We start from the raw sequence: 27,093 nt of genomic DNA, 5'->3' as shown, positions 1-27,093 counted from the left end.
TTGAGGCTACAATAGAAGTATTATAAGAAATTATGACTGAACCCCAACCTCCAATCTTTGTTCCTGGATCACAGGCTACCATCAGAAATAAGTATTGCAACTTCCTTTGAGTCCAAGTCCAAGACAAAAGAAGAGGGTAAGATTTGGAGTTGTGTAGAGTTAAGGGGTGAAGAGGAAGGAAAAATCAGATTTGGATCATGGATTCGAAGATTCTTTTCCCATTAGTTGCAGAATTGCAAATGGTTTCAAACTATCTTTTTGGAAAACAGCTTTATTCCTGTTCAACCAGATGAAGTACATGGTTATAGCCATAGAACAAAGGATTCCATTCCCATCCGATTAAGAAAGGCTAGGATCAGAAAAGAGTTTGACTATAGCAGCAACCAAATCATCCCCTTGAAGGAATTCAGTTCACAGACCAAGAGTTCCTGCTGCCCAAATCCTTTTAGAGAATGGGCAAGCAAAGAAAAGTTGCAACGTGTTTCTGAAAGATCCTTACAAAAAGAACAAAAACCGAGAGGAGGATCAAATCTTTGCAAATTTTCACCTGTAGAAAGTCCATTGTTAAAAACTTTCCAAATGAAAAGCTTAAATTTAGGGTGAAGTTTCAACTCCCAGATTCTGTTCCAGATGTTGAGACTGAGATGAGAGGGGGATGGTGAGGTGGAAAGATGAGTTGCAACACTTTTAGTTGAAAGGATACCAGATTTATTCAAGGTGGTAAAGACTTTCAGTGGAAGGTGTTTGTGAAAGACAAATGGAGAGTATAGATTTAGAAATCTGTGGAGGGAAAAGAGAAGAGACAAATGATATAATCCACATAAGAGTTCATCCCCCTCTCATCTCAGTTCTACATCTGAGATGAGAGGGGGATTGTGAGGTGGAAAGATGAGTTGCAACACTTTTAGTTGAAAGGATACCAGATTTATTCAAAGTGGTAAAGACTTTCAGTGGATGGTGTTTGTGAAAGACGAAAGGAGAGTATAGATTTAGAAATCTGTGGAGGGAAAAGAGAAGAGACAAGTGATATATTCCAAGTTCTACCACATAAGAGTTCATCAACAGAATGGAAAAAAGGACTAGGAGGAAGAGTTTGGGAAATGGTGAGACCGGGCAAGTCAGGAACCCATGGATCAGACCAGATATTAATATTTCTGCCAGTCCCAACTCGCCAATGAACAACCTTCCGGAACTCGGGGAGGATGGTTCTAATGCTGTTCCAGGTCCAAGACCCAGAACGAGGGGCAAAAGATGGGTTAAGGAGTGATTGATTTGGAAAATACTTCCCACGGAGAAGCCTTGCCCAGCATGCATCTGGTTGAGTAATCAACCTCGAAGCTAGTTTAAAAATGAGGGCTTTATTGTGATTAAGATGAAGCCGAATACCCAGTCCACCCACACTGCTAGGCTTACATATTTTGCTCCAAGAAATTGGCATAAATCCTTTAGATTGGTTTTGACCCCTCCAGAAGGAAGCACTGATTCCGTCAAGAGAGCTGGAGATGGACTTAGGAAAAAGGAAGCAGGATATTTGATAAGTGGGTATAAAGTTTAAAACATATTTAACGAGGATGGTTCTTCCAGCTTGAGACAAACGATTGCATTTCCAATCATTAAGTTTTTTAAGAACCCGGTCAATGAGAGGGGGGAAGGTTAATTTTTTGGATCTAGTAGGGAAAAGGGAAGTCCCAAGGTATTTAGAAGAGAAATCCATGGATGGGACACCAAGTATTTTCCTGAGAGTCAATTGAAGTGAACTTGGAGCATTAGGGCTGAAAAACACATTGCTCTTTGATAGATTAAGCTGCTGTCCTGAGAGGTCTTCAAACAGGTTTAGGATAGCTTTAAGTGTGTAGACGTCTTCAATGGATGCTCGGCAGAAGAGAAGGGTATCATCAACAAACAGAAGATGAGTGAATTCAGGGCATTCTTGGCAATTTTGATACCTTGGAAAAGATTAAGGTCTCTATAAGTTTGTAAAAGCCTGGAGAGACATTCCATGGTAACAATGAAAAGATATGGGCTAAGAGAAAACACCCTTGTCGGGGTCCTCTTGTAGGTTCAAAGAAATTAAAACAACATCCTTCAAGCTTTATGGAGTAAGAACAAGATAGGAGAGAATTAATAAGAGACACCCATTTAGCATCAAACCTAAGGAATTGAAAGAGAGAGGTAAGGAAGCCCCACTCAATTCTGTCATAGGCTTTGGACATGTCTAATTTGAGAGCAAGATAACCCTTCTTGCCTTTCTTCTTGGTCCTCAGATAGTGAAAAATTTCCTGGGCAATGATAATGTTATCAGATATCTGACGACCTTTAATGAAGGCTGATTAGAAAGGGGAGATAAAGGAAGGTAAAAAAGGTTTTAACCTATTAGCCAAGATCTTAGTTAAGATCTTATAAGAGACATTACAAAGGCTTATAGGTCTAAAATCCTCAACTCTGCTAGGGCTACCTTTTATAGGGATGAGAGAAATAAGATTATGATTAATGCCAAAGGGAAGGGTGGAAGTCGAGAAGAAATTAGAGACAAAATCAAATAAATCCTGATGAACAATATCCCAACAGTTGTGGTAAGATCTTGCTGAAATACCATCTGCGCCTGGTGCTTTCAAAGCACCAATACTGCAAATGGCATCTTTAATTTCTTCAAGGGAGGGACAAGTAGATAGAGAGGAATTAATAGAGGGGGATGTAACAGGAGGGAAAAGTCATTCAACAAAGGTGGCATCCAGAGGAAGAGATGACGTGAAAATGTCTTTTAAACGGGGTGCAAAAAGCTGTGCAATATGAGCAAGTATTAGTTATCAAGTTTCCTTCCCCATCTTTAATGGCAGAAATAGGATGGTTTCTATAGTTAGATTTGGCAATGGAATGATAGAACCTAGTATTTCTGTCTCCTTCTTGAATATACATGTGTCTAGATTTCTGGATCCAAAAAGTTTCCTCAGCGTCAAGGATCATACGCAAGGAAAACTCAGTTTCAGAAAGAAGGGAAAGGTTAGTTTCAGAAGGCTCACAGGATTCAAGGAAATGATACTGTTCCAAAAGCTGATTTTTCAGAACCTCAATCCTCTCAAAAACATTTATATTCCAATCCTTGAGGAGCACAGATAAACCATTAAGCTTGACAGAAAGGTTCTCTGCCTTAATGGAATTCCAATTAGTAGAAACAAAAGGTAAGAATAGGGGATGGTGCAGCCAAGCAGCTTGGAAATGGAACAGTTTACAGTAAGAAAAAAGGGTGAGAGGTATTAAGAAGAATTGGGTTATGATCAGACCCAAAAGATGGAAGCATGCGAAGGGAAGCAGTAGACCAAGAAGATAGCCAAGCCGGATTGGCAAGACATCTGTCCAAATGCTCTTTAATACAGCGTGGGGGTTTCCTACGATTGTTCCAAGTAAACCAGCTACCAATAGGACTGATTTCCTCCAAGCAAAGTCCTGGATGATGAATTGAAGGATAACAGCGGAGGGAGGAGGTAGAGTAAAAGATGAGCCTCTAATTTTATCCTCAGACGTAAGCAGTTCATTTGAGTCCCCAATAGTGACAAAAGGAAGAGAAAGAGAATTGATAAAACTTTGAAGATTTTTCCAGAAAGCTATTCTAGAGGCAGCTCTAGGGGAAGCATAAATACAAATTAAACACCATTGAAGGTTAGTGATCAGAGATAATAGAGGCAATAAAATGGTCACCAGAAAAGAAATGGGTTATATTATTAGGGGAACGACTAAGCAATCAAAGACCTCCACCAAAACCTTTTGAACCAGAACCAGCAATAAAACCCACAGTGTGAAGGTTTCAAAGAGACCGGGGAAGAAAAGAAGCATCATGAACAGAGATTTTAGTTTCACAAAGAAAAATAAAGTCCGGCTTATATTTAAAAACAGAATTCTTTAAAGCTTTACAAGTAGAACGGGATTTAATCCCACGAACATTCCAACTAAATACTCGCATTAGAAGAAAATCAAGCTAAGGCATGATTACTAAATCTTACAACAAGAAAAGAAATGCTAAGAATAACAATAGTAAATACAAGCAAACAAATAAAAAGAGAACGAGAGTTATACAATACTGAAGAAGAGGGTAGAAGAGGGTCTCTGTGGGAGTTTCTGCACACTGCTTTATGTTCACCTTCTTCACAAATACGGATTGATCTCTTCTTATGTGAAGAAAGATGCAGTTCCTTGTCAGATTTGAGCTCACAGATCCAGAACTTCAATCAGTTAGAGAGTTTAGCAGGGGAATGGACAAGCTTGAGGATATCATTGGAGAAATTTTGGGTGACTTCAAATTCGGCTTTATCTTCAGTATCAAGAGACTCTTCCAGACTATCAACACGCTTATGCTTCTTAGAAGGGGCAGCAGGAGCTTTTCCTTTCTGATCCTTACATTTCCCAGATTTTGAAGATTTATGAGCGGCAGGACCCAAACCGTCAGACGAAGAAGAAGTATTGGAGTGAGAAGGCATAGTAGTAGAGGAGCCACTAGGAGCCTTGGACAAAGAGTCCAAAGAAGACCCGGACCCAGCAGATCTTTTACACTTAGCTCGAAGTTTGTGGGAACAATGAAAGAGAGCCTTCCTGAGTCGCCCGATGGAATGCTTTGACGAAGATGATGAAGTGCAAGAAGCCCGGCAGCAACAATAGAGCTTGATAGTTATGGGATTCAAGGGTTGAGTTTTTTTTTTTGGGGGGGGGGGGGGGGGTGAGGGTTGTGGATGGGAAAAGTGAAGGATGCAGACTGACCAGGTGTAAAAGGCAGAGAGGAAGAGTTAAAGAGTTGGTTAGATTGAGTAATAGATGTTGGAAAGGGAGAATTACGGGAGAAAAAAGAAAATGGAGGGTTAGAAAGGAAATAACCAGAATTAGGGGAAATGGGACAAAAAGGTTTTGACACATAGGCGTTACCTACAGGATCCAAGGGAGTTGATGGTAAGATATGATCGAGAGATGGTGGTGTATTTGTGTCAAAAATCAAGGGTTCAGGATTTAGAAAAGTATTCAGTAGGGTAGGGTCCAGAGGGGAAGGAATGTTTACTGGGTCAGGGGAAGCATTCAAAGGAATAGAAACAGTTTCATGAATATAGGTAGCGTCTGATAGACCAAGGTGAAGAATGGGACAGTTTAAATTTGGTAAAGAAGGAAAAATGTTAGGTCAAAAGGGGGAGAAGGTTGAGGTATAGAACCTGAGCTAGCGATAGGAAGCCAAATAGGGGAAGTCGGTGGAGAGGGAATTGAGGGTGGGGAGGTCAATGGGGTTTGAGGGGTAGAAAGATCAGAGAGTGGAGAAGAAACAGTAGCAATTGGTGTTCTCGGTGCAGAAACTAGAAAAGAAGAAGGGGATTGCAGTTATGACATATTTGGCAAACAAACATCAGGTACCAGGGAAGAAAAAATGGAGGTTGAGAGAATACCTTTGTTCCTTGCTACCGGATTATCATGAAACAGCTCTAAAATGCGCAAGTCATCCTTTGAAGGGAATTTATTCTTCGAAGCCTTGTAACCATAACAATCTCTGGTATGATGAGTGAAGCGACCACATCTTCGACAAATGAAGTAGGCTTCAAAACAGATAGACACCAAGGAAGTCTTCTCTTGATGATTAAGAATATTGATCTTGTCTTGTACCGGTCTTCGCTTGGGATAGCTGAGTTTAACTCAAGCAGAGAAAGGAGGGAGTTTGTACGCTTTCCAAGAAAGATCAACTTCAATGACATCCCCAATGGTACTGGCAGCTTGAGCAATATTAAGCTCCAGAAAGCTATCATTAGGAATAGCAATCAATTGGATCCAAAGAGGGAAAAACTCATTTTCTGATTGAAAAAGATGATGCCCTGGACCAACAGTGAGAAGGTGGAGAAGATGACGTTCAAACCACCAAGGTGAAGAATGAAGAATGAAAAATCCACTGTCAAATACCCCTGATCTTCAGTCCGTACAAGCTTAACACCTTTTTTCTTCCACCGATCAACAAGAAAAGCTCCCAAACAATCTATCTACTTGTCCGTAATGAACTTGTAGCAGAAGTTTATTATTTTACTTATTTTCTAAATTAGGAATAGGAATTTTATTTTAATTGGGATTTTGTTTAGAGATATTTCTAGAAGAACCAAGGATGTAATCAGTTGGATTTATAAATAAAGGAATAGGCTGATAACCAGCCAAGTCGAGTTTGAGAAAAAGAAAGAGAGTTTTGGTCATAAACCATGCTATGATGTGAGAAGCAGTACGGAAGGGTGAGATGCTTGTACCTATAAGTGGGTGTGAGACCCTCGAGAGTGGGATATTTGATCCAATCCTATACTTCTTCTCAATTTTCTATTTTCTTCTTTGTTTCTATTTCAATCGATTTCATTGTGTGAACTACTACAACTTCTGCAATTGATTTAGGAATATCTGCTACAAGTTCATCAATTGTTGCCAGTTTTTTGAAAACCAAACCAGCATTAAGCTTTGTTCAAGAAGATCCTGCCTGGGTCTAGGTCCTTAATTGTAAGGGGGGTTGTTGCTCAATACAGTGTTGGGTCATTGTCAAAAGCAAGAGTAGAGGCTCCTGGACTATCAGAGCAGTCAAATTATATTTGGATTAGTGTATTGGGTAAAATACGAAGCCCAATAATGTAGTCCTAGATAGGTAGGAGAACTACTAGGAGCCAGACAACCAGGACTTGTAGAACTGCTGGTTCGATGGGGGCAGAATTGAAGTTTTAGGTCAAATTCAGGATTAGGGTTAAGATAATGTGGATGTATCTTATATAGTAATGCTAGGCAGGTTTAGGGGAAGCTAATAGTGAAGGTCTAATGATGTTTGAGTACGTGGAAGTAAAAAAAAACAGAAAATTAGGGTTTCGGATTTTGGGGAAGATGAGAATGAAGGGATCTAAGGTTTAGAGGTGGATTTAGGGCAAAGGCTTCAGGTCAAATTCTCTATTGGTAGAGAGGAGCACTCGGCCAAGGTTTGGTGGGGTTTTGATGGTTAAATATGTCTGGACTGTAATTTAGGGTTTTAGGGCTTAATGGGAGTTGAGGGGGATTTGGGTTGAAGGAATGGGCCTAGGATTAGGATCGAGTGTAGGGGGTGATGAGAGGGAACTGTGATCAAAATATGGATGGAATTGGATGGTGGAATAGTGCTGGACAGAATGTACATGGTCTAGGGTTTAGTGGATCGATTGGGTTTAATTGTGGAATGATAATGGGGATCGATGGGGCTAGGTTTAGAGGATTAGGTGAAGAAGGGGAATGGTTAATGACATTAAACACTTACTTGAAATTGCAGATCTTCAAGAGCAGCAGCTTGAAGACAAATAACAGGTCCTCCCAATCTACAAGATGCAAGGAATCAATAGGAGATCCACCAGTCCCTTCACCTTGATATTACTCACAAGGCAACACTCAATAGAGCAAGGCAGCAGCAACAATGGCAGCAAGCAAAAGCTATTTTTATTAATCAAATTCGTGTTCAATGTTTGCCCCCCTTACAACCTTTTATAAACGACTCAAAATTAGACTCCTACACTAAAAAGGAAAGGCCTAACCCAATCCTTAACCTATTAGGTAACTTAAATTGACTAGGAAACTGAAATAGACTCAAAATAGAGTCCTAATCCAGCCCAACTAAACAATTAAAAGAAAAACTACTAAAATCACTTTAATTGAACCACTGGTTCAAACCAGCTTTGGACCGGTTCAATTTAAAACATTAAAAACATGAAAATAAAACTAAGTATAGAACTAAAACATCTAAATCAAGTCCTGTATGCAACCTAATTACCCATATTTTAGGCCCATAAAAGTGGCCTATTACATAGAAAACTCATGGGATCAAAGGCCCAACATATATATAACCCAACCCTAGATTTATTCCTAATAAGCCCATTTTGGTGATGAATCTACATCACCGAAGGTTGGGCATTACCCCACGGATGTAGGCACACTGTCGAACCACGTAAATTGTGTTCTATGGACTGTACTTGCACATGATAGTGTACTCTGCTTTGCAGAATGGGCATACAACCATTGGTAGGCCTGACCGTTCTTGGTTGAAGGCAAAGGTGCATGCGAATTGAAGCTAGTAAAATTGGACAGCTCCAGCAGGTGATATTTACAGGTGTCTACAATACAGTCAGTATAATTGTAGTTTAGTGTGTGCAATGGTTAGTGGATTTGAGTTGCATCCAGTTGAGGGAAGATTTGTAAGAGCACTGATTCAACCCCCCCCCCCCCCAGTGTCGGCCTGGGAATATCAAGTTCAAATAATTTTACATGCATTTATGATATTACCAACTATTTGTCAACTCTTCTGCTTTCTATGCAAAGCTCTTTCTGACAGCTGTATGGGAGATACTTTGTTTTGCTCTCCTACTTTTATTGCTTTTAGATTTATCCTATCATACATCCAACCCATCATTTAAATAGGTATCTTAATTAATTAAGTAATAGGAAACCTATCAATTTATTGTTTCGAAAAAACATATTACTAGCCACTGCTTAGATGTCCACCTCTGTATGAGGTACTCCCACTGTTCTTGTGGAATGTTTACGGGATCATTAGGGCAAGGGGCATCATAGAAATTAGGATTATCTCTCCCGTGACTCTCTCATCAGCAAGAGCTTGTAACCCTGCCACATGTGGACCAATCTCATAAAAACAATATGTTGGGCCTTTTCCTCTATAGTGAACTTTTCCAATTAAACAAGTTGAATAAGTAGAAGATTAAAATGCTCAACGAACACTGCATACGCATGAAATTAGGTCCTTAATTTATATATTGAAGATTAGTTGGGAAATCATCAAAAAAACAATCACCCTCTCTTACCCGTCTGTATTGAACCATAGATCATCTTAACTATTTCTTTCATAATAAAATCAAATAGCACTATCAAAAATCAAAATAGAGACATGACATACACAAGACTTACACGTCTACCGATGAACTAAGCCCACACTGAACAGCCAAGCAACTATAACTATTATCCATTCTGTTATGAGTAACCTTTCAGGGCACAAACAACAACTATGAGTACTTTTAATGTTGACAACCTTTTATTTTCCATACAAGATGTTCAGAATGAAAGATGCAGCATCAAAGACCAAGAGAAAGAGGACCTGAACCGCGATGATGTTTCCTTGTGAACTTAAGAGTGAATACCAGTCCTAGTCGTGTTGGTTAGAAATTAGTAGTTGTTTTGATTTTGATTGTTAGTCCATCTCATAATCATGGCTGGATTTCTTTCAGTCCTCCAGTTTTTATTTTTGAAAGTTTCGTTAGAGTCTTAGCTGAACTAGAAGTTATATTAGGCTGGCCAATAGATCTGTTTTATCAGTACTAGTTTTGCTTCCTATTTTCATTTTCAGTCCAGGAAGAGTCCAGGTCAGTCCATGAATCTGTCCAATCCAAAAAGACAATTTTATGAATTAAACCTACTTCAGTTTTCTTGTAAGCACTGTGGATTCAGTACTTGCTCTAAGTGGATTCTCAGGTTTAAATTGGTGGACTCCAAGGGGGTTTCAAATGGATTCCTGGCATCCATCTATTCTACCCCTCTATCTCATCTATCAATCACAACAGTTCAGTTTATTCTAGTTCTTATACACCAGCAGCTCCCCTGCTTTCACTCAAGTTTTCTACTTGCTTTCTTCTGCAATATCACTTTTTTGCCGTACTTCCTCCATTTGTAAGCATTATCTAATACATCCACATCACTCCTTGTCTACAAAAAGAACCTGGGTTCTCTAAGCTTTCTCCTCACCTTTACCTTGTTCTTGTCTGTGGATGAACTCCACCTTAGAAATTCAAAGCACCACAAAAAATTAAATATCATTTTATTTTGTATCCCCTATGGTAGATTATTTCTCCCAAGACTGTAAGCAATATCCATGCAACTAAGAGATGAGCTTCAAATGGACTTGGGTTCATATGGATAAGGTCCCTAATTATGACACGCACACTGAGAAAGAGTGAGAGAGCAAACACAGAATTCTAGAACACATAAGGCCAGAGAGGGAACCCTTTCTGCAGAAAGATAGAGGTACCAGGAATCACTGCCATCGTTAATGTTAGGGGTGCAGTTCTCTTCACTAAAATTAGAATCCAAGCTCCTAACCTAATTATGACACGCACACTGAGAAAGAGTGAGAGAGCAAACACAGAATTATAGAACACATAAGGCCAAAGAGGGAAACCTTTCTGCAGAAAGATAGAGGTACCAGGAATCACTGCCATCGTTAATGTTAGGGGTGCAGTTCTCTTCACTAACAACCTTAGAATCCAAGCTCCTAACCTAATTATGACACGCACACTGAGAAAGAGTGAGAGAGCAAACACAGAATTATAGAACACATAAGGCCAAAGAGGGAACCCTTTCTGCAGAAAGATAGAGGTACCAGGAATCACTGCCATCGTTAATGTTAGGGGTGCAGTTCTCTTCACTAACAACCTTAGAATCCAAGCTCCTAACCTGATTTACATGTGGAATCACCTGGGAACAGACCTGGAGAAGAAGGGGGCAGGGCTGAACTTGACTGCCCTGGTATTGTGTCTTGAGGAGCTACTTGCTGGCCGCCGCTGAAATTGACCAGGAACGGGGACGGAGAAGAAGTAGAGGCAGGGGGCTACAGCTCCACAACAAACTGAGCGGGGCCAATGATTTGAACCAGGAAGAGAGAAGTGCAATGGGAGAGAGAGAGAGAGGCCGAGGATTTCGAAGTAGTGAGAGATTGTGCAATGGCCGAGGGTTTTGCCTGAGAGAGTTTTCGCTTCTTTGAATACACGCGGGGGAGAACGAAAAGGTGGGAGAGGACGGGTTTACGGGCTAGGAACATAGCTGGAACTGAAAAGGGTCGGGTTTATGATGGGATATTCAGCGCCGTTTCATAAAAAATGCCATTATATAGTTCTATACCGACGTTTATTCCTAAACGCCGCAAAGTCTATTAAATACTCCAGTATACTATGTAACCATACTACGGTGCTTCCATTAAATGCCGTTGTAAGGAGATCTATAGCGGCATTTAAGCCGAAACACCTCCAAATACAATTTTTTTATGGCATTTTGTATAAATGCCAAAGGCATTGTGATAAACAGTGGTGTTTTTTAGTAGCGTCGCATATAGTTCTAAAAACGCCATTGAATGTGTAAGCCGCCATAGTTTCAACTCAAGTGCCATCCATATGCTTGTTTCTTGTAGTGTTTTGTTTTTGCTTCAGCTGCTTCAATGTCTTCCCTGTGTACTAGAGTAATAACTTCCCTTGAATAGGTAGGGACAAGGTGACTTTTAACATTTGTTAGATATTACTCAGACGAAATCCAATTCTACAAATGGAAGAACAGGATAATTAAGAATTGAAAATTTTGAGACTAATGCAATGCCTAATTCAATAAATCCAATAAAATTGAACACAGCAAAAAAGATTATTTCTTCATTATAAATATATATTAAGCTTAAAATCTTCATTAAAAAAAAAAATACCTGTGCAAATTGTTTTAGTGAGCGCAAACTCTCCAGGTAGAAACTGAACCGTAGATTTGGCATTTGTCTACTACGACGCATAAATTCCTTGAACCTTTTGCTTTGGAGATGGTAATACTCCAAACCATTCATATAAGACTCAATTAGCACCTCGGTGTCCTCTATGTCTCTAGGCGCATAATAGTTACAATGGTCATCATTCATTAGGTAGATACTGTATCCTTTCACCCATGTACCACTGACATCAATTCTGTATTCTTTCACCCATGTACCACTGATATGATCATTACCACTCTCGTAGTAGTAGTCATTTAACATCCATATGTCCATTTTGGAATCTTTAGCACATGAAAGGCATAGCAACCCTCCCAACTCCACCAATTGGAGTTCAATAGTTTCAAAATTCTTATGATATTGTAAAGACTTAACATCAGGACACCCTTCAGGATGTGAGACTAATCTGAATTCTTCTCTCTCCACATCAAACGCAATGATCGAATAATTAGGATCAACCATATCCCAATCAAAGACCTCAACGTCCATTTCAAAATTATACAAGACCAGCCAATGGATTGCTCCGTTAACAAAAGCTGGAGGAGTTGAATAGTTGACAAGGTATGGAGAATCCATCACTTCTCTCCAAGCCCAAGAAGAAGAAGAAGAAGCGCAAGAACTAGAGCCTCTTCTTTCCATTCCCAAGGTAAAGACGTGACATTTCGTCTTGAATGAGGCAGCATCAACCCTGAATCCATCTTCTACACGGTCATAATCGGGGTTAAGCAAACTAACTACTTTATACTCGTCAGTTGATTGAACATATCCAAAACCCACAGTAGAGTACCAAAGGGGTAAATGATGTTCTGGCAATGTTATGAATTCATGTGTACTGGGATTACAAATATGAACAATCATATCATCTTGAATGCAAACCAGATCGAAACGAGTTGGTACCAGCTTGGCGTAAATATTCGCACACTTGACCTCAAACCTGCTTATCAGATTCGTTTCTCTGTCCATGGATTTTAGGGAAATGGAGTAGGGACTCCTTTCCCTTGAATCGGCTAGAGTTGATGAGATTAAGAAAAGAGGTTGTTTGGAATTGTATTGGAGAGAGTGGAGTTGAATGAAATAAGGATCATCAGTGATCAGATTACGCCATCGTTTACATACGCACCTAAATCTCATAAGGATCTTCACTGGTAGCCTCGAAAGAACGTTAGTCAAAATATCTTCTACCTGAAAAATCTGATCATGGCGCATTAATCTTGGATGACAATGTCTCTCAGTCATCTTCTCCTCCATCTCCATATTCGTCTCACCAGTCGATTCGATTCCACCAAGAAAATGGAACAGAGATGGAAGGATTTAGGGCAGGGGAGGAGCGAGGTGGATACAGGATTTAGTAACTTACGTAAGCCCCAAAGTCAGACTTTTTTTCTTTCTTTTTTTTTATGGAAACCAAAGTCCGACATTTTAATATGAGAAGAAAAAAAAAAGTGATGATGAATTGGAATTTTGTTCTTTCTTTAATGACTTGAGAGTCAAGAGTTGGAATTTAAAGCTAGGCCAAATGTTCTCTGAGCAGCAGCGCACGCTGCACCCAGACACATGAGGGTGGATTTACCTCTTGTCCTACAGTGTCGGGAGCTAGAGTGTCCAGCCCAGTTAAACGACAGCAAAAACAAGGGTAGGGTGGTCATTTCACAGGTGGGTCCCACCTAGGCCCCACAAGTGAAATGACCACCCCACCCCCTATTTTTGGGTGGTTTCCATGGGCTGGACGCTCCAGCTCCCACCACTGCAGGACAGGAGCCAAATCCCATGAGGGTGGGCGAAATGATCCTGTCCCCCTAAATGGGCAACCCATGTGTCTGGGCGTAGCCTGCACTATTACACAGAGAACTTCTGCCCTTAAAGCTATAACATTTCTTTATATAAAAAAGCAACAAAAACCATAAAAGTTATGGGGCGCAGTTCTCTGTGCCGCAGCGCAGCCTGTGCCCAAGCACATGGGGGTGGGCTCAATGACCACCCTGCCCCTCTGCATAGGCAGCCCACTTATATAGAATATCACTCAAAAATTTCATGTATGGACGTGCTCACTTGTATAGGCATGCCTCATCTCACAGTAAGGGGTTCAAAATGACCAAATGCTCATGCCCTTCCCCTTCCCCGTTTAACACATCATCACTCGTCCCTCCTTCATACGGCCATACGGCCGTGCATGAAAACCCTTCTCTATCATTTATAACAAATTGTTGAAACCTAATTATTTTATCTAAAGCAAAGGGTACATGGAGTCTTGTAGTGTTAGCTGATTTAGACCCAAAATTAAGTGTGGGCTTGACTCTTCTAAAGGATAAGTTTGCAACTCAATATCCAGTGATCTTAGATTAAAGAAGAGCTGCCTTTGTGTTTGTTGATCAAGAAACCTATATTGTTACTCGATATCCTCTGCACACCATCCGGATGTTTTGGGAGAATCCCTTGACTGTGGCTGATGGAAAATCATCTCCAATGGGTTGAGTTTCCCTTCACTTATGATGAGAAGAGAAAACATCTTAAACCACAACATATAACCTTTGGATTAGAGTAGCGAAAATTATTTTCAAAATTGTACAATAGGGATGAGAGTTAATAACGAAACTCACTTGCTCAAGAGTCGAATTATAGAGTTACATCATGCTAGATGAAGAGATATTCTCTCTATCATAGTCAACGAAAAAATTTCTTTCTCCATAAATAAATAGGGTGAAGGTTTTCTAGGTTAGAGGTTGACATAACTAAGCCTAGCTACCACATGGCAGATCAAATTGGGACGAAATTTTGGATGTCAAGTTTTAATCCTTACAGAATTCACTATATGGCAAAACAAAGCATTGAAAAATCAGAAGACATCCAATAGTAATTGGGGATAATAAATTTTCATAAAAAAAATAATAAATTTGGGGGTAATAAATGATTGATTTTGGATCTAAAAGATGACCTTCTATGTGGTGGAATTGGGAACCTAGATCAAAGACAACCTTACCTAGTCAGCCAAAAACTTTTGCCAAATAAATGCATGATAACAAAGATTTTTCCTACACCATACAATTTCTTTTCTTCTGAAATACCAATTTTTTTTTTAGCTGAGAAACCCGGTCACGCCAGACATGCCACCCCTGCGCCTTGACACAAGGGCACGCGAAATGACCGCTGCAACTCTGGTCATTTCCGGAGTTCCAAGAGTAGGCGGCGGTCATTTCAGGCCCCCTTGTGTCAGGGTGCAGGGCATGCGGTTTTCGTGGACCAAGTATTAGCAGTGCTGGTTGGACCCAAAGAAAAAAAAAGATATAACAGTGTTGCAAAAGGATTGTTGGGCACTTGGGCCACAGCTTGGTAACAACTTGAGACTAATTAACTAGCAACCTCATAGATGCTATTAAAATGAGATGGGTCAGCAAACCGATTTCTTGAGCCTTGACAAACTTGGCCTATCAAATTAAAAAGTTTACTTTCTGTCTGAGCAGCTCTGGTCCTATGAACAGGGCTGAGATGAGACAGAACCAGCCAGTATGATTGTGACCTTTGTGGGCTGACAAGGCAACAAGGGTAAAGTTCGGGCCTTGCTAGCGTTGGGCCTCAGGCCTACCTGGATCGCAGTACATCCTTTAATAAAAACCAGATTCTTTCTCTCTAGGAGTGTTTGGAATTGAGGCTGAAAATTAACCCAAGCAAAGCTAGCCAACTAGGTGAAATCCCTACTTTGAGAACAACTGCCTAGCGCACTTGGTAGAAGTGTGGAGTGTAAAAGCCCAGAAAATTATCTCCTCTAGTTCCCTGCCCGGCCCAGTTCCCCCAGTGCTTGTAATAAGAGGCGGTAGATCCTACTCTGGGGCAAAGTGTTCATGCCCCCGGAGTTTATGTAAAATTTGTTCTACTAACCCTTACAAAAAAAAAAAAAAGTGCTTACCTGTATCTTTTGGTTAAAAATCTATGGTGGATGGAACCAACTATTTCAGAGAGTAAATGGAGATTTAAAGGTGAAGGAGATCACCTGGCTGTAATGGTTGCATAGCAGAAATTGCTCTCTCCATGCAATATATGGCTTAGTGAATGGTGTGGAGTGGTAGTGAGGGAGCCTCTCAAGGCACCACTAAGTGAATAAGGTTTTGAAGGAGGGGGAAGGGTGTCACAAGGGACTGCCTCACTACCACCTCACACCCACAACAAGATAGAAAATAAGAAGACCTCTTAGTAAGCAACTCATAAAACCAGAGTTCCTAATGCCTTGCTTCTGAGGTTCTTGCTTGTGGGTTTGCCAATTTATACCATCTTTGCTTTAGATAAGATGGAAGAACAAGTGATGAATATTTGGTATTTGTGGTAGATGACAAGTCTTAAGAGTCAATAAAGAAAAGCATTAATCCTTATCAAAACATTAATCAACTTCTTTATTTTAACACATTTTCAATAAGGAAGTCCCATTGCTTACATTCCTAAAGAGATTCAAAGCAATCTAGGCTGTGAAAGATTGATTAAGAATGTAAAGCATTAGGTGGCCATCCACTAGCATATGATAATGTCTTTTCTATAAGATATTGAGACTTTAACCACTACTAGTATCTCTTACAAATATCTCTCTCTATATCTATCTATAAGTGTTTTTAAGTGATTTTTATAGTGTAGAAAGAACTACAAGTCTACAAGTGTCCTCGTGGTCTACTTTGATACTTATCAAACATGGATAGTCCAGTCAAAAAGAGGCATCTCTCACAGGTCTTTCATGCATTCATTTACCTCCCACCACACCTAAAACCTAAATAGGAACTTTCCATTCTCATGGAGGCCATTCAAGAGATGATCACAAAAGTCTTTGGTTCTCTGATGACTCAAAGTAGGAAAAAGGGAAAAACAGAGGTTAAGCTTTTAATTTTCTTGCTAAATATGGTTGAAACATTAGAAAGAAGAAAACAATCACACAACCACGATACAAGGATATATGTGGTTTGATAAGGTACCTACGTGTAGAAAATGAAATCTAACACGATGTAGAAAAGAATGGAAATCGCAAACAACAATCATACATTGAACACAAGAATTTACATGGTTCGACAAGATTGCTTACATCCACGGTGAGATGAGATCTATTTCAATTCACTATTAATGGAGAATATGGTTACATTTGCTGGTCCTCACACCTCTCTTAGATTGCGTTACAGAAAAAGAACCCTCGCTACATATTTATAGTAAAACCTTATATAGAAATTTTACCGAAATACCCATATAGTCCTTACAAATTGTTCCACTGGGGCTTCTTAATGACCCTTCAGAATCAATCCACAAACCAAGCGACGGAATACAAGACATCGTACCCCCAACACTACATCCATGTGAGATTAGAGTAGTCTTCACATGCAATTAAGAAAAAGGTACAAACTCTCTTCCTCTTCTCTGTGTTTACAAAGAATTTTTCCGTAACCCAAATAACCCTCATCACTACCAATTTATAGGGAAAACAAATCGATGCAATTCACCAAATTACTCCCATTTAAATTCTAAATTTTTTTCTCAAAACCTTAGGTCCTACCGAATTTTAACAGCATTTTGAAGGCAACCCACAATCCAAACTACAAAATATTAGACATCAATCCTCAACATTGGAAAGACAAACTTCTTTTTGAACTTGGAAAGGAATCCTCACTCCTCAATTCTCTAGGATTGGGGTCTCCTGCTGCACGTGGCTGCCCCAACTGCCCTGCTACGTAGACACAGCAAGGTGCACAATGACTGCCTTACCCCTACCCGAGCGCCTTGCCTGAGTGGAGGTAAGGTGGTCTTTTTACACCTTGCTTTGTCTACGCAACAAAGCACGGGGTAGCCGCGCGTGCAGTAGACGATCCAGATCCCAATTCTCTATGGTTTGGATGGTGTGTAGGGATCAAGGAGTTGACACAGCTCGATCAAATGCCTTTTACCAACCCTAAATGTCTCCACCAAATTGTCGGCTGACCTCCATTAGCCTATCTACAAGAGAACTTTGTGATGTGATCTCATCAACCTTCATCAAATGGTTGTTGGGGATGCATCATTATTGGTTTAGTGGAATATTTTTGTATATCCCATATGGTTTAGGTAACTAACGAAGATGGAAGCAACCATGGAAAGTAGTGAAGGAAAAGGAAAATATTTTTTCCATGGAATTGATAACTTTTTTCCGAACTGTTCTTTCCTATTGCTATCGATTGGTAGGTGTTGTATCCTAAACAATGACACTTTGATGTGTTAATTGTGAGAACACAAACCTAACAAGGTGGACCAAGGTTCCTAATACCTTCCTTCGTGTGTAACTTGACTCGAACTTGATCTCACTGTCGGACCGGTTTGAATGGAGACATTTTTTGTTTTTGAATCCTAAGGGTGTCAATGGCTCAAATTTAGTTCAGTTTCTTATACAATATGTATAAATTGGAGCCTAATAATTTTCATAGTCTCAAAACCGAAATTGAATCTAATTAGTTCGTTTTTATATTCCGTTTCATTCAGTTTGTATTCAGTCTCGAAAATTCTATATATTCAAATTCAAGACAAATAAAATTGGGAAGGAAATTACAAACTTATGAAGATACTGTCCCGTAATGACAAATCTGGCTTCTTTCAACCCTTTTGCACTACTCAACAAAGAAATCAATAGTAGAAAAGTTCACACAACTCAAGAAAGAAAAACATGATTTGTAGAATTTAATATGGTTCGGTTCGGTTCGGTTTATGTGGGTTACACATTATTCGATTTGGTTCGGTTCGAGATGTTTCACTCTAAAACTAAAAATGAACCAAATGAATGTTTATTTTTTCAAAACAAAACCGAAACAAATTTTTTTTGTTCAATTTTATTCGATTTTAAATGGTCCATTTTGATTCCAACTTTTGGTTCCGGTTCTAAATTGACACCCTTATAGTGGATCCTAATCCCTAATTTAGGTGGTGATTCCCTACCATATTCCTGCTCGATCTCCCAAGAGGAGGATAAAGATTTCCTTTGAAAGGATGGCCTCACCGATGGGTTGTGCAGGGTGAGTGAAGGTGGATCATGGGTGATGCAGCGGCAACGGCAACGAACATTTGACATGCAAATCGGCTCATCCTACGATCAATAATGCTCCTATGTGAGGATTATTTTCCAAGCGGGCAGCATGGGGAATCTTATATCACCACCTTTTTCGTCCTGTTTCGAGTTTTGTCTTGGTTGAAGCTTACCATGCGAGGAGAGAGTGAGAGAGTGAGAGAGTGAGAGACACTCCATTCTCAAAATTTGGGTGCGAACTATGCCAACACATAAATAGAAGTGGAAAACTGAAAGGAAAAATTCTGCCTAGGAAAAATGTTTGCGCCCGCTCCTATTGACCAGCATGCGCATGTAGGCTCTAGAGGCCAGGCAGCGATATCTTTCCCAACAAAGAAATAGAGGACTCCATTTAGAATCAAGCTTGATCATGGGCCATCCTGTGATTTATTTTGGGCCTGGATGCAGATTTTATTGGTCACGGCTTCCTTATGGGCCTAGTCAAAATTTTAATGAATGGAAGGACCATTTTTGGCCTATGTCCATCTCTATTTAGTCCTACTGAATGGGCAGGCATTGCAGGTTCGTCTAGAAAATGAGCCTAAACAACTATGGAACTACTCATGCCAAGCTTTAAACGTTGCATAGACTAAGGCTGTGTTTGGTATGGAAAGCATTCTATGTCGATAGTGCATTTCGAGAAATCATACCATACCAAAAGCAGCCTTAGGCTTCCACCCATTATCTTAAACATATGGACCCGCTATTTATTTAACATATATTTGTCATCTCATCTTCTCAACTTCGACATTTCATCGATTTCGGGCACCTCATCCACTCTGAAGATCTCAACTCTGAATTGTGATTGAAAGCGTTTGGAATCGTATAGTGGACTTTCACATGGCTGCATTTGGTAAATGATTTATAGGAATGCACTACAACCTATAATTGATTCCAAAAAATGCAAACCAAACACATCATAAGACAACCAGACTTACCAATAGAAATGTAATTAAACGGATTGGATACGAATCGAATGTGATCAGATCCAGATATTCTATGACCCAATACAGATATCCCGAAACGGATACGGATGCAAATCAAATTCACATTTTTGACTATCCATTTATATTCCTGACTTGTGTAACCCAAACATTCCTCCCTTAACAGATAAGATTCACTCTCAATTCATGTCTCTCAATTGTCGTAGTCTCATGATTCTCATTTTTCAGTCATTTTTATTTTTAGTTTAATTTCTATTCGGATCGGATAAATTTTTTTCAGATTATTCAAATAGTTTTCTGGATATCCCTAAACTGATACGAATACGGATGATCGAATTCAGACTTTCAAATATCCATTTATACATCCCTACTTGCTTGAATTCAAGCAAAGACCAATAGGAAATGCTGGAGCCAGAAAGAGCAAAGGATGTGATATGATCATTAGTCATAGAAGGGGCCCCAATAGCTGGCACAACTTAGTCTGGCCCATAATTTATCATTTAACCTAATTACTACAATTTTGTTCTTGTATTTATAAATAGGGAATAGGAAGCATGTGCTGCCCATGCGAAGATTCCTTTGTACCCTTTTCACATAATAAACAGTGAGTCCACATTGACATTTTCTCTCTTATTTTAACCATATGGGACCTATGTGGCCAGATCCCATACGCATGATACCAACTTCTATAACCTTGTTAGTGTAGCGTACAGATTCTTTCTTATACTACTATTGTAGGAAACCTCCTCCCACCCCAAAAAAATATTAATTTTGGTGTAAATTGAAGTACCACATGGACGAATACCAACAGAGATTCATGAATAACTGTAGCATGTAATGGGATTAACTTTGTCAAACCCTAATTCTGCTTTAATTGAGCACGTTAGTTGTACCAAAGCAAGTACTAATCCTTGGATCACGGTATGATTATTGGATAATGTGATATTGGGGAACATAAATAAAGGTCCATAATCCACTTCCTTCTGTCCCTAATAAAGTAATGGCTTATGTGTACCTTTCCACTAGAATTATGAGACATTGAGAGCTACAATTTATCTACTTTGAATGATGCAAAGTAAAGCCAACATAGGTTATTGGTTACATAATGCATGTCTACATATATTTATATATGAAAGAGAAATTAATTGAGAAATATGTAATAGAAAATTAAGTTAAAGGTAGTAGTTGGTATCAAAATGTTTATTCAATTTTAGAAGAAAAACATTAGATTTGATTAGTTAAGAGGATATATACTAATTTCAAACTTGTAGTGGTGAGTGTGATATATTTTATTTCATATCCCCACCTCAGTCAATATATTTAAGGAGAGAGGTTGAGGGTTGGTGTTGCAATTTAGCTTGAGTGAGAATCTTGAGGAAAAAATAATATGAAATTGAACTTTCATGGCTTCATGGTTTTGAGTGCTTTAGCTAATATATGATTTTATGATGTATGAACCTAACAACCTAACTTCCACAACATATTAAAAGAGAGATGAGAAGAAGGAAAAAAAAAATAAAATTAAGGTATTGATTCTTCAATCATGCAAATCATTTTAGCTATATATGGTTATTGACTTATTGATTTTGTTTTCCCATGCATGCTGCGGATGTAGAAGGAATCTCTCACGCCATACAAATGGTAGTGTATGGATGATATCGTCAGTAGGGCCGGAATCCACAATAGTAAAAAAAGAGAGAAAATAAATAAATAAAGGGATAAAGAATGCTAACTGATCGTGCAGCGATGTGTACCTGTGCCCAGATACAGTCGTGCATGAAATGATCGATATACCTCCTGAAAAGGAGGAAAGGACCAGGGGTGTACTGGTCATTTCGCTTGCGGTTGTGTCTGGGCGCAGATACACGCCGTGCTGCGCAGCCAGTTAGCGTTCTTTTTTTCCATAAATAAATTATATGAGAGGATGTATGTTAAGTGGAGAGTGGGGGGGGGGTTCTTTTTTCACTTAAATAATTAATAAATTTTATTGATTATGTGGGGGGTGGAAGAAGTAGTCCTATAGAATTAGAAATTATTGTAGCTGTTTCATTTGTATATTTGGTTGTTATATTAAGTGATTTTGATTTGTGATTGGTGGATATGATTTTTGGTTTTTTGTTGCTCTCTTTCGTCATCTTTGCCAGGGAAGAGAAGAGAGGGACGAGGAAAACCAACAGTTCAGGTTGTGAACACATTCAGATCTAGAAAGAAATGGGTCTTTTTCGCTTCGGATCTTGTGAGTAAAAATGATCTCTCCTATCAGGTTGCAACAGTAGGAGGGTTGAATCACATCACATTATGCAACAAATATGCTATGTAGGCACCCCAGACGGGGTGTAAGCCATGTTGGTTTGGGAGGATGAATAGGCAGAAACAATGGCGGAGTGTGTAGAATCAACATCAACATTTGTATTCTTCAAGGTGACATGTAGAATCCAAGCTAAGATGGATACTGTTAGGGGTTTTTTTTTTATGTCTTGTTATCTGGCAATGAACCACAAAGTTATTATTGGGCGTGCATATGTTTGTGTTGAAAAAAAAGGGCGTATCTAATGCACAAGGATCTCGCCATTGCGGGGTCTAGGCAGGGTTAGAATGTCCACAACCTTACCTCTCCTTTCACAGAGAGACTGTTTCCAAACTTGAACCCGTAACCAATTGGTCACAATGAATTAAGCTTACCGTTGCACAAAGGCCCGTCCTCGGGTCTATTATATGTATAGAAGTAAAATTATAATTGTTCGGAGGTTAGCATTTTTAGAGTTTCCTATACATTGTCGTTGTCTTGAAAACCTTACACACAAGCAAGGGAGAGATCACATGATGAGGTGGAGAGTAGTGTCAAGTGTTTTTCTGACACAGTAAAAAATCTTATAATTCTCTCAAATGGATATAATAAGTATTCATGTCAAGCCACGTTAATTCTTCCTATTTGTGTGTGATTATTTGTTTGATTTATTCTTTGTATTTACGCATTCGTTCGCAATACCATAAAGAAAATGGAAACCAAACATTATGTTTTCCTATAAGTTGAGATTTGGTAAAGTTTGTATAAATTAATCCAACTTATTTGACCAACTTGTAGAAATCCAATTTATGATAGTTATCACTACAATAAAATTATATTATCAATATCATCATCTTCATCTTCATCTTCATCTTCATCATCATCATCATCTTGTCTTCGCATATTTTGACCTATATACTTGATTGATATACATTAGTCTACTTTTATATAATATTTAAAAGAGACATGGGTCTACGTTCACCTTCCTAAACGCATTGTATGAGCTTTTGTAACATTTTTCTCTACATTTGAGATAACGTGGATGGTTTGGAGGGAGAGAAAAATAAAATAAAATAAAAGAAAGGGATAGACACACTGCACGCATGCTGGTACCAATAGAGGCATGGAACAGAACATCATACAAGAGGACAGGGGAATCACTCCAAAAGGGGGGGGGGGGGGAAGAGAGATAGACACAGTGGGAACTACCTTGCGATATATTGGCAGGGTATCCATCATTTTCCAAAAGAAATAAAAAAAATTGAAGATAACAAAGAGGTTGGTAGACACGTTGAAGGAAATTTTTGTGTATAAATAATATTTGATGTATTTTTATTTGTATGTCGACTGATGATATCATTTTTTGGGTCCATTTAAATTATTATATAAGAGCATACCCAGTGCACGAGGTTCTCATCACTGCGGGGTCGGAAGATGGGTCATAATATACGCAGCCTTACCCCTATTTTCACAAATGCCAAGATCCATTTAAATCATTGGTCTATCATATATTGAAATTCAATTGGCTTCTAAGTTTTTTTGGGTAACAAATGAAATGAATATATATTAACAAAGCTCAAAACTTATAATTCATAGCAATTGTAAAGTAATAGAAGGAACAAACTAAGGTGGCCAAACACCACACCAATCAAGAGACAAATTCCCATTTATGCATTAGTCTGAATAACTAGTAATCAGTACATATGTATCACAATAGTTTATCGTCTAAGCATACCTCTTGGATAGATATCGAGTTCGTACCGTTAGATTTATCTTAGCCCCGAACTGCATTACACTGCACTTTTAGGGAATTGGAGAAGATTTTTTTTTGGTAAAATAGGGTTTATTGTGAGTTGTGATTTGGTCGGGTCACTAGGTAGGAGGGTCAAATCTGAGAAATGTAGTAGCTAGGTTAAGAGCTTGAACCCAGTGATTAATAAAATAGACACCGGATTCCGTGTTCATTTTGAAAAAAATTCTGTTCCTTGCTGTTCAAATGAAGAAGGTAGTAATTGAACCAATACACAAAATGCAATTCACATCAGAATTAGTGATTTGGGTTTGGAGGAGCAGGATTTTGATTCATGTTCCTATCTATTTAAGGGAATTTATATTTATAAAATTAGTTTCAAACACGATATTATCTGATTCGTTTAGATCCAATTATTAAAATATGATTAAATAATAATTTCATAAATAATATCTAATAATACTAAAATATCCTTATTAATTCACCATTATTCTAAGTAATTAAACAAAAAAAACTGAATCAGAAAAAAAATAATCATGAGGGCATCTATGAAATTTCAGATATGACACTTCAACATCAACTCTAGTGTATAGTGGATTCAGCTCATCACCTTCTCATCTTCTCTATTTCTTTGTTGTTCGATGCAAATAATGAGATTGTGGTACTGTTCTCTCCAAACTCACAACGCCACTCTCCAATCTCTACTAGAGATGTAAATAGATAATCAAAAATCCATATTCTATTTATATTTGTATCCATTTAGGAAAATCTATATTCAAAGAATCGATTTTCGAAAACCATCCAAAACCGTTCAAAAACTAATTGAATAGAGAAAATGTAGTATTCGATTTGAACTCAATCTTTTTCCCAAAATTTTAAAATAGTATTCTAAAAATTAATTTACTTCTTTGAGAGGGTTGGACACCCTGACAGCGTGTACATCATTTCTCATAGAAAAATGATGGGAAAAAGTTCTCTGTCCGGGAATATGGCCTACGCTAGCACTCCCATGAGTCTATATCTCTCCTCCCCATGTGAAAAGACACCTCTACCCCCTTGTTTTAAGGAGGAGAGAGATAGACACATAAGAGTGTTGGCGTAGGCCACATTCCCGTTCAGAAAACTGCTTCCCAGAAATGATATTCAAAAAATTAATTGAAGAAGTAAACTCTTTTTTTAACAACATTTGTGTGTGAAGAAACAAGAGAAGAACTATAAATATGCTGAACCATATGCATACGCTTGAAATGATTTCTTTTACCATAAAACAAAATGACTCCAATAACTTTGAGGGAAAAGGAACTTTAATGATCGGTGTACCCCTGGTCCTTTCCATCTTTTCAGGGGATATATCGATCAGTTCAAGTGTGACTATGTCTAGGCACAGGTACATATCACGGCGTGCGATCGATTAGCTTTCTTTCTCCCTAACTTTAATATGTGATTTGTGAAAAATGGGCATGGGTTTTCTACACCGCGTGACTGGTTAGCTTCTTTATCCCTACAATAAAAATGATTTAATTCATAAGAAAAAGTGTCAATGCAGATCCACGACTCATTATTTGGGTAAGAATGGGAAGGAATTCCAACATTACCTGTGTAAGAATCTTTTTATTAGAACTTAAGAAATTCTATGTCCATCCAATTAAATTACCAAATCATTCTTCTCTCAAGGATTGGGAAAAGAGGGACTTGAATCCTTTCCCGCGCATATCCAACGGATGGGTTGGTACAATTCATATTGGGATGTGTGCTAGCGTGTGGGTCGTACCAGCACCACTCTGTTAGTCAGTGGTAGTCTTCTTTTATAGCTTTCAATCCATGATCAAACAAACAATCATTAATGCTTCTCTTATAAGAAGAAAGAGTGAAAATACCCATAGTCTCATGGTGAAGAAATAGCTCATTTGCCATGGGGAAGGGGAAACTATGGCTTCAATGCATGGTATCAGATTGAGTATCGGTCATCTTTAAAATCAATATGTTATTAATTTGGATTGGCATAAATCAACTTGTATTGGACAGTTTGGCCCTTGATTTTTTTAAAAATTGAAAATTTCTTTTTCGACAGTTTTATCGCTTGTCTGTACTATTCCACCGATTATAGAATGATCATCCTACCAGTTTCATTTCCTCAAGTTCTTTTAATAGAGGGGGTGGATCCCATCTAAGCAGTGTGTTTGGATAGTGGTAGGATGGTCATTTCCAGTCTCTTTATTAGAAGAGGTTTATTTTCATCAAGTGGGCAATGGTCGGAATATCAAGCCGTGGCTTGACCATTGGATTCACAATTTCCCTCCTTCGACAGCCCCTTTCCCTCTTCTTTCCTCCGCTTTTTTTGTAAAATTTTCAAAAAAATTCAAGATTATTTAAATCTGATTTATATTGAAGGTGTTATGTTCCGATCAAACCTTATTCAATGGGCTATCACCATGAAACCACCATACAAGATCATTGATCAAGTAATTGATACACCTATTGAAAATAGATTCCTAGATAAAAATTGGAGAAAGTTAGTGATCAGATGGAAAGTATTTGATTTTTCCCCATTACTTGGGGAAATGGACCTGTCCAAGAAATGAAACAGATAAAAAGGTCCGATATCAAATAGGTATGTTCTCATACTGATACAAATTTACCCGATGCGGCCGATCCCATACTAGTGTGAAACTCCCTCCCACGTGTGTTGGAGTCGTCGTCGGTTGGTCATTCCATTAAGAGGGGCCCACCGAAGAAGCCAAAGACCCCACCTAAGACCTTGGACATTGGACCCCACATAGTCCAAGATGCTCGAGAAATCCAATGTCGCTTTGATTTGCTCCAAGTAAGATCGTGTGTGGCAGTCAATTCCACAGCCACGCTTACCAAATTTCATGCCGGAGCCGAACCTGACCTTCCCAAACACCTCCGTTGAATGCGGACTACTTCTTTTCCTTTTTCACTTTACAATTAATTTGGAGAAACTAGAGAGTAATTGAAGCAGGAAAATTGAAATCTCGCGTATGTTTGCAGAGAGATATCAAATTCTGTGAGTGAAAGTAACAGCGACATCTCGCTAGTTTTCAGTTACCACATCGCTCTCTCCTCCAATCCCAACCCTCCACAGTCTGGCAAAGAATCGTATTCCTTCTCCAGCCAACCAACCTTCTTCAAACCAAACCCCCAAATTGAACCGGGCCCATTTCGGTCCACACTTCTCTCTCTCTGTTTCTGTATTATAATTGAAAAATAGCGATGAGAGGGATAATCCATCTTCCGCAACTAACATCTCTCTTCTCAGTCAGCCTTGAAAAGAGAACCCAGAACCCCTCTTATGTCCAATTGTCCATTCATGCCCGCTTCATCATTTCCCCAATCTAACCTCTCTGGATTTGAGATCTTCTCGTCCCCTCCTCCATCCCCTTTCTCTCTCTGTCTCTCTGAGAATCTACTACTAAACTAAACTATTACAAAGAGAGCTTGAGAGAGAGAGAGAGAGAGAGAGAGAGAGAGGGAGAGGGAGAGGAAAAGAGAAGCCAGGAGAGGGATCTA

General features: G+C 38.9%; 1 protein-coding gene across 1 annotated transcript; it reads right to left on the bottom strand.

Moving 5' to 3' along the window:
• Window positions 1–11,298: 11,298 nt before the first annotated feature.
• LOC122663146 (F-box/kelch-repeat protein At3g23880-like) lies at window positions 11,299–12,784 on the bottom strand. The gene is made up of 2 exons (XM_043858848.1): window positions 11,477–12,784; window positions 11,299–11,319 (listed from the first exon to the last, which is right to left on the bottom strand). The coding sequence occupies exons 1-2, from the start codon at window positions 12,782–12,784 to the stop codon at window positions 11,299–11,301; spliced, it is 1,329 nt and encodes a 442-aa protein (XP_043714783.1).
• Window positions 12,785–27,093: the final 14,309 nt, after the last annotated feature.

The sequence above is a fragment of the Telopea speciosissima genome, chromosome 5 (genome assembly GCF_018873765.1).
Source record: "Telopea speciosissima isolate NSW1024214 ecotype Mountain lineage chromosome 5, Tspe_v1, whole genome shotgun sequence".
Classification (NCBI taxonomy): Eukaryota; Viridiplantae; Streptophyta; class Magnoliopsida; order Proteales; family Proteaceae; genus Telopea; species Telopea speciosissima.
Note: the sequence above shows the minus strand (reverse complement) of the source record. Positions and strands in the feature narration are given on the sequence as shown.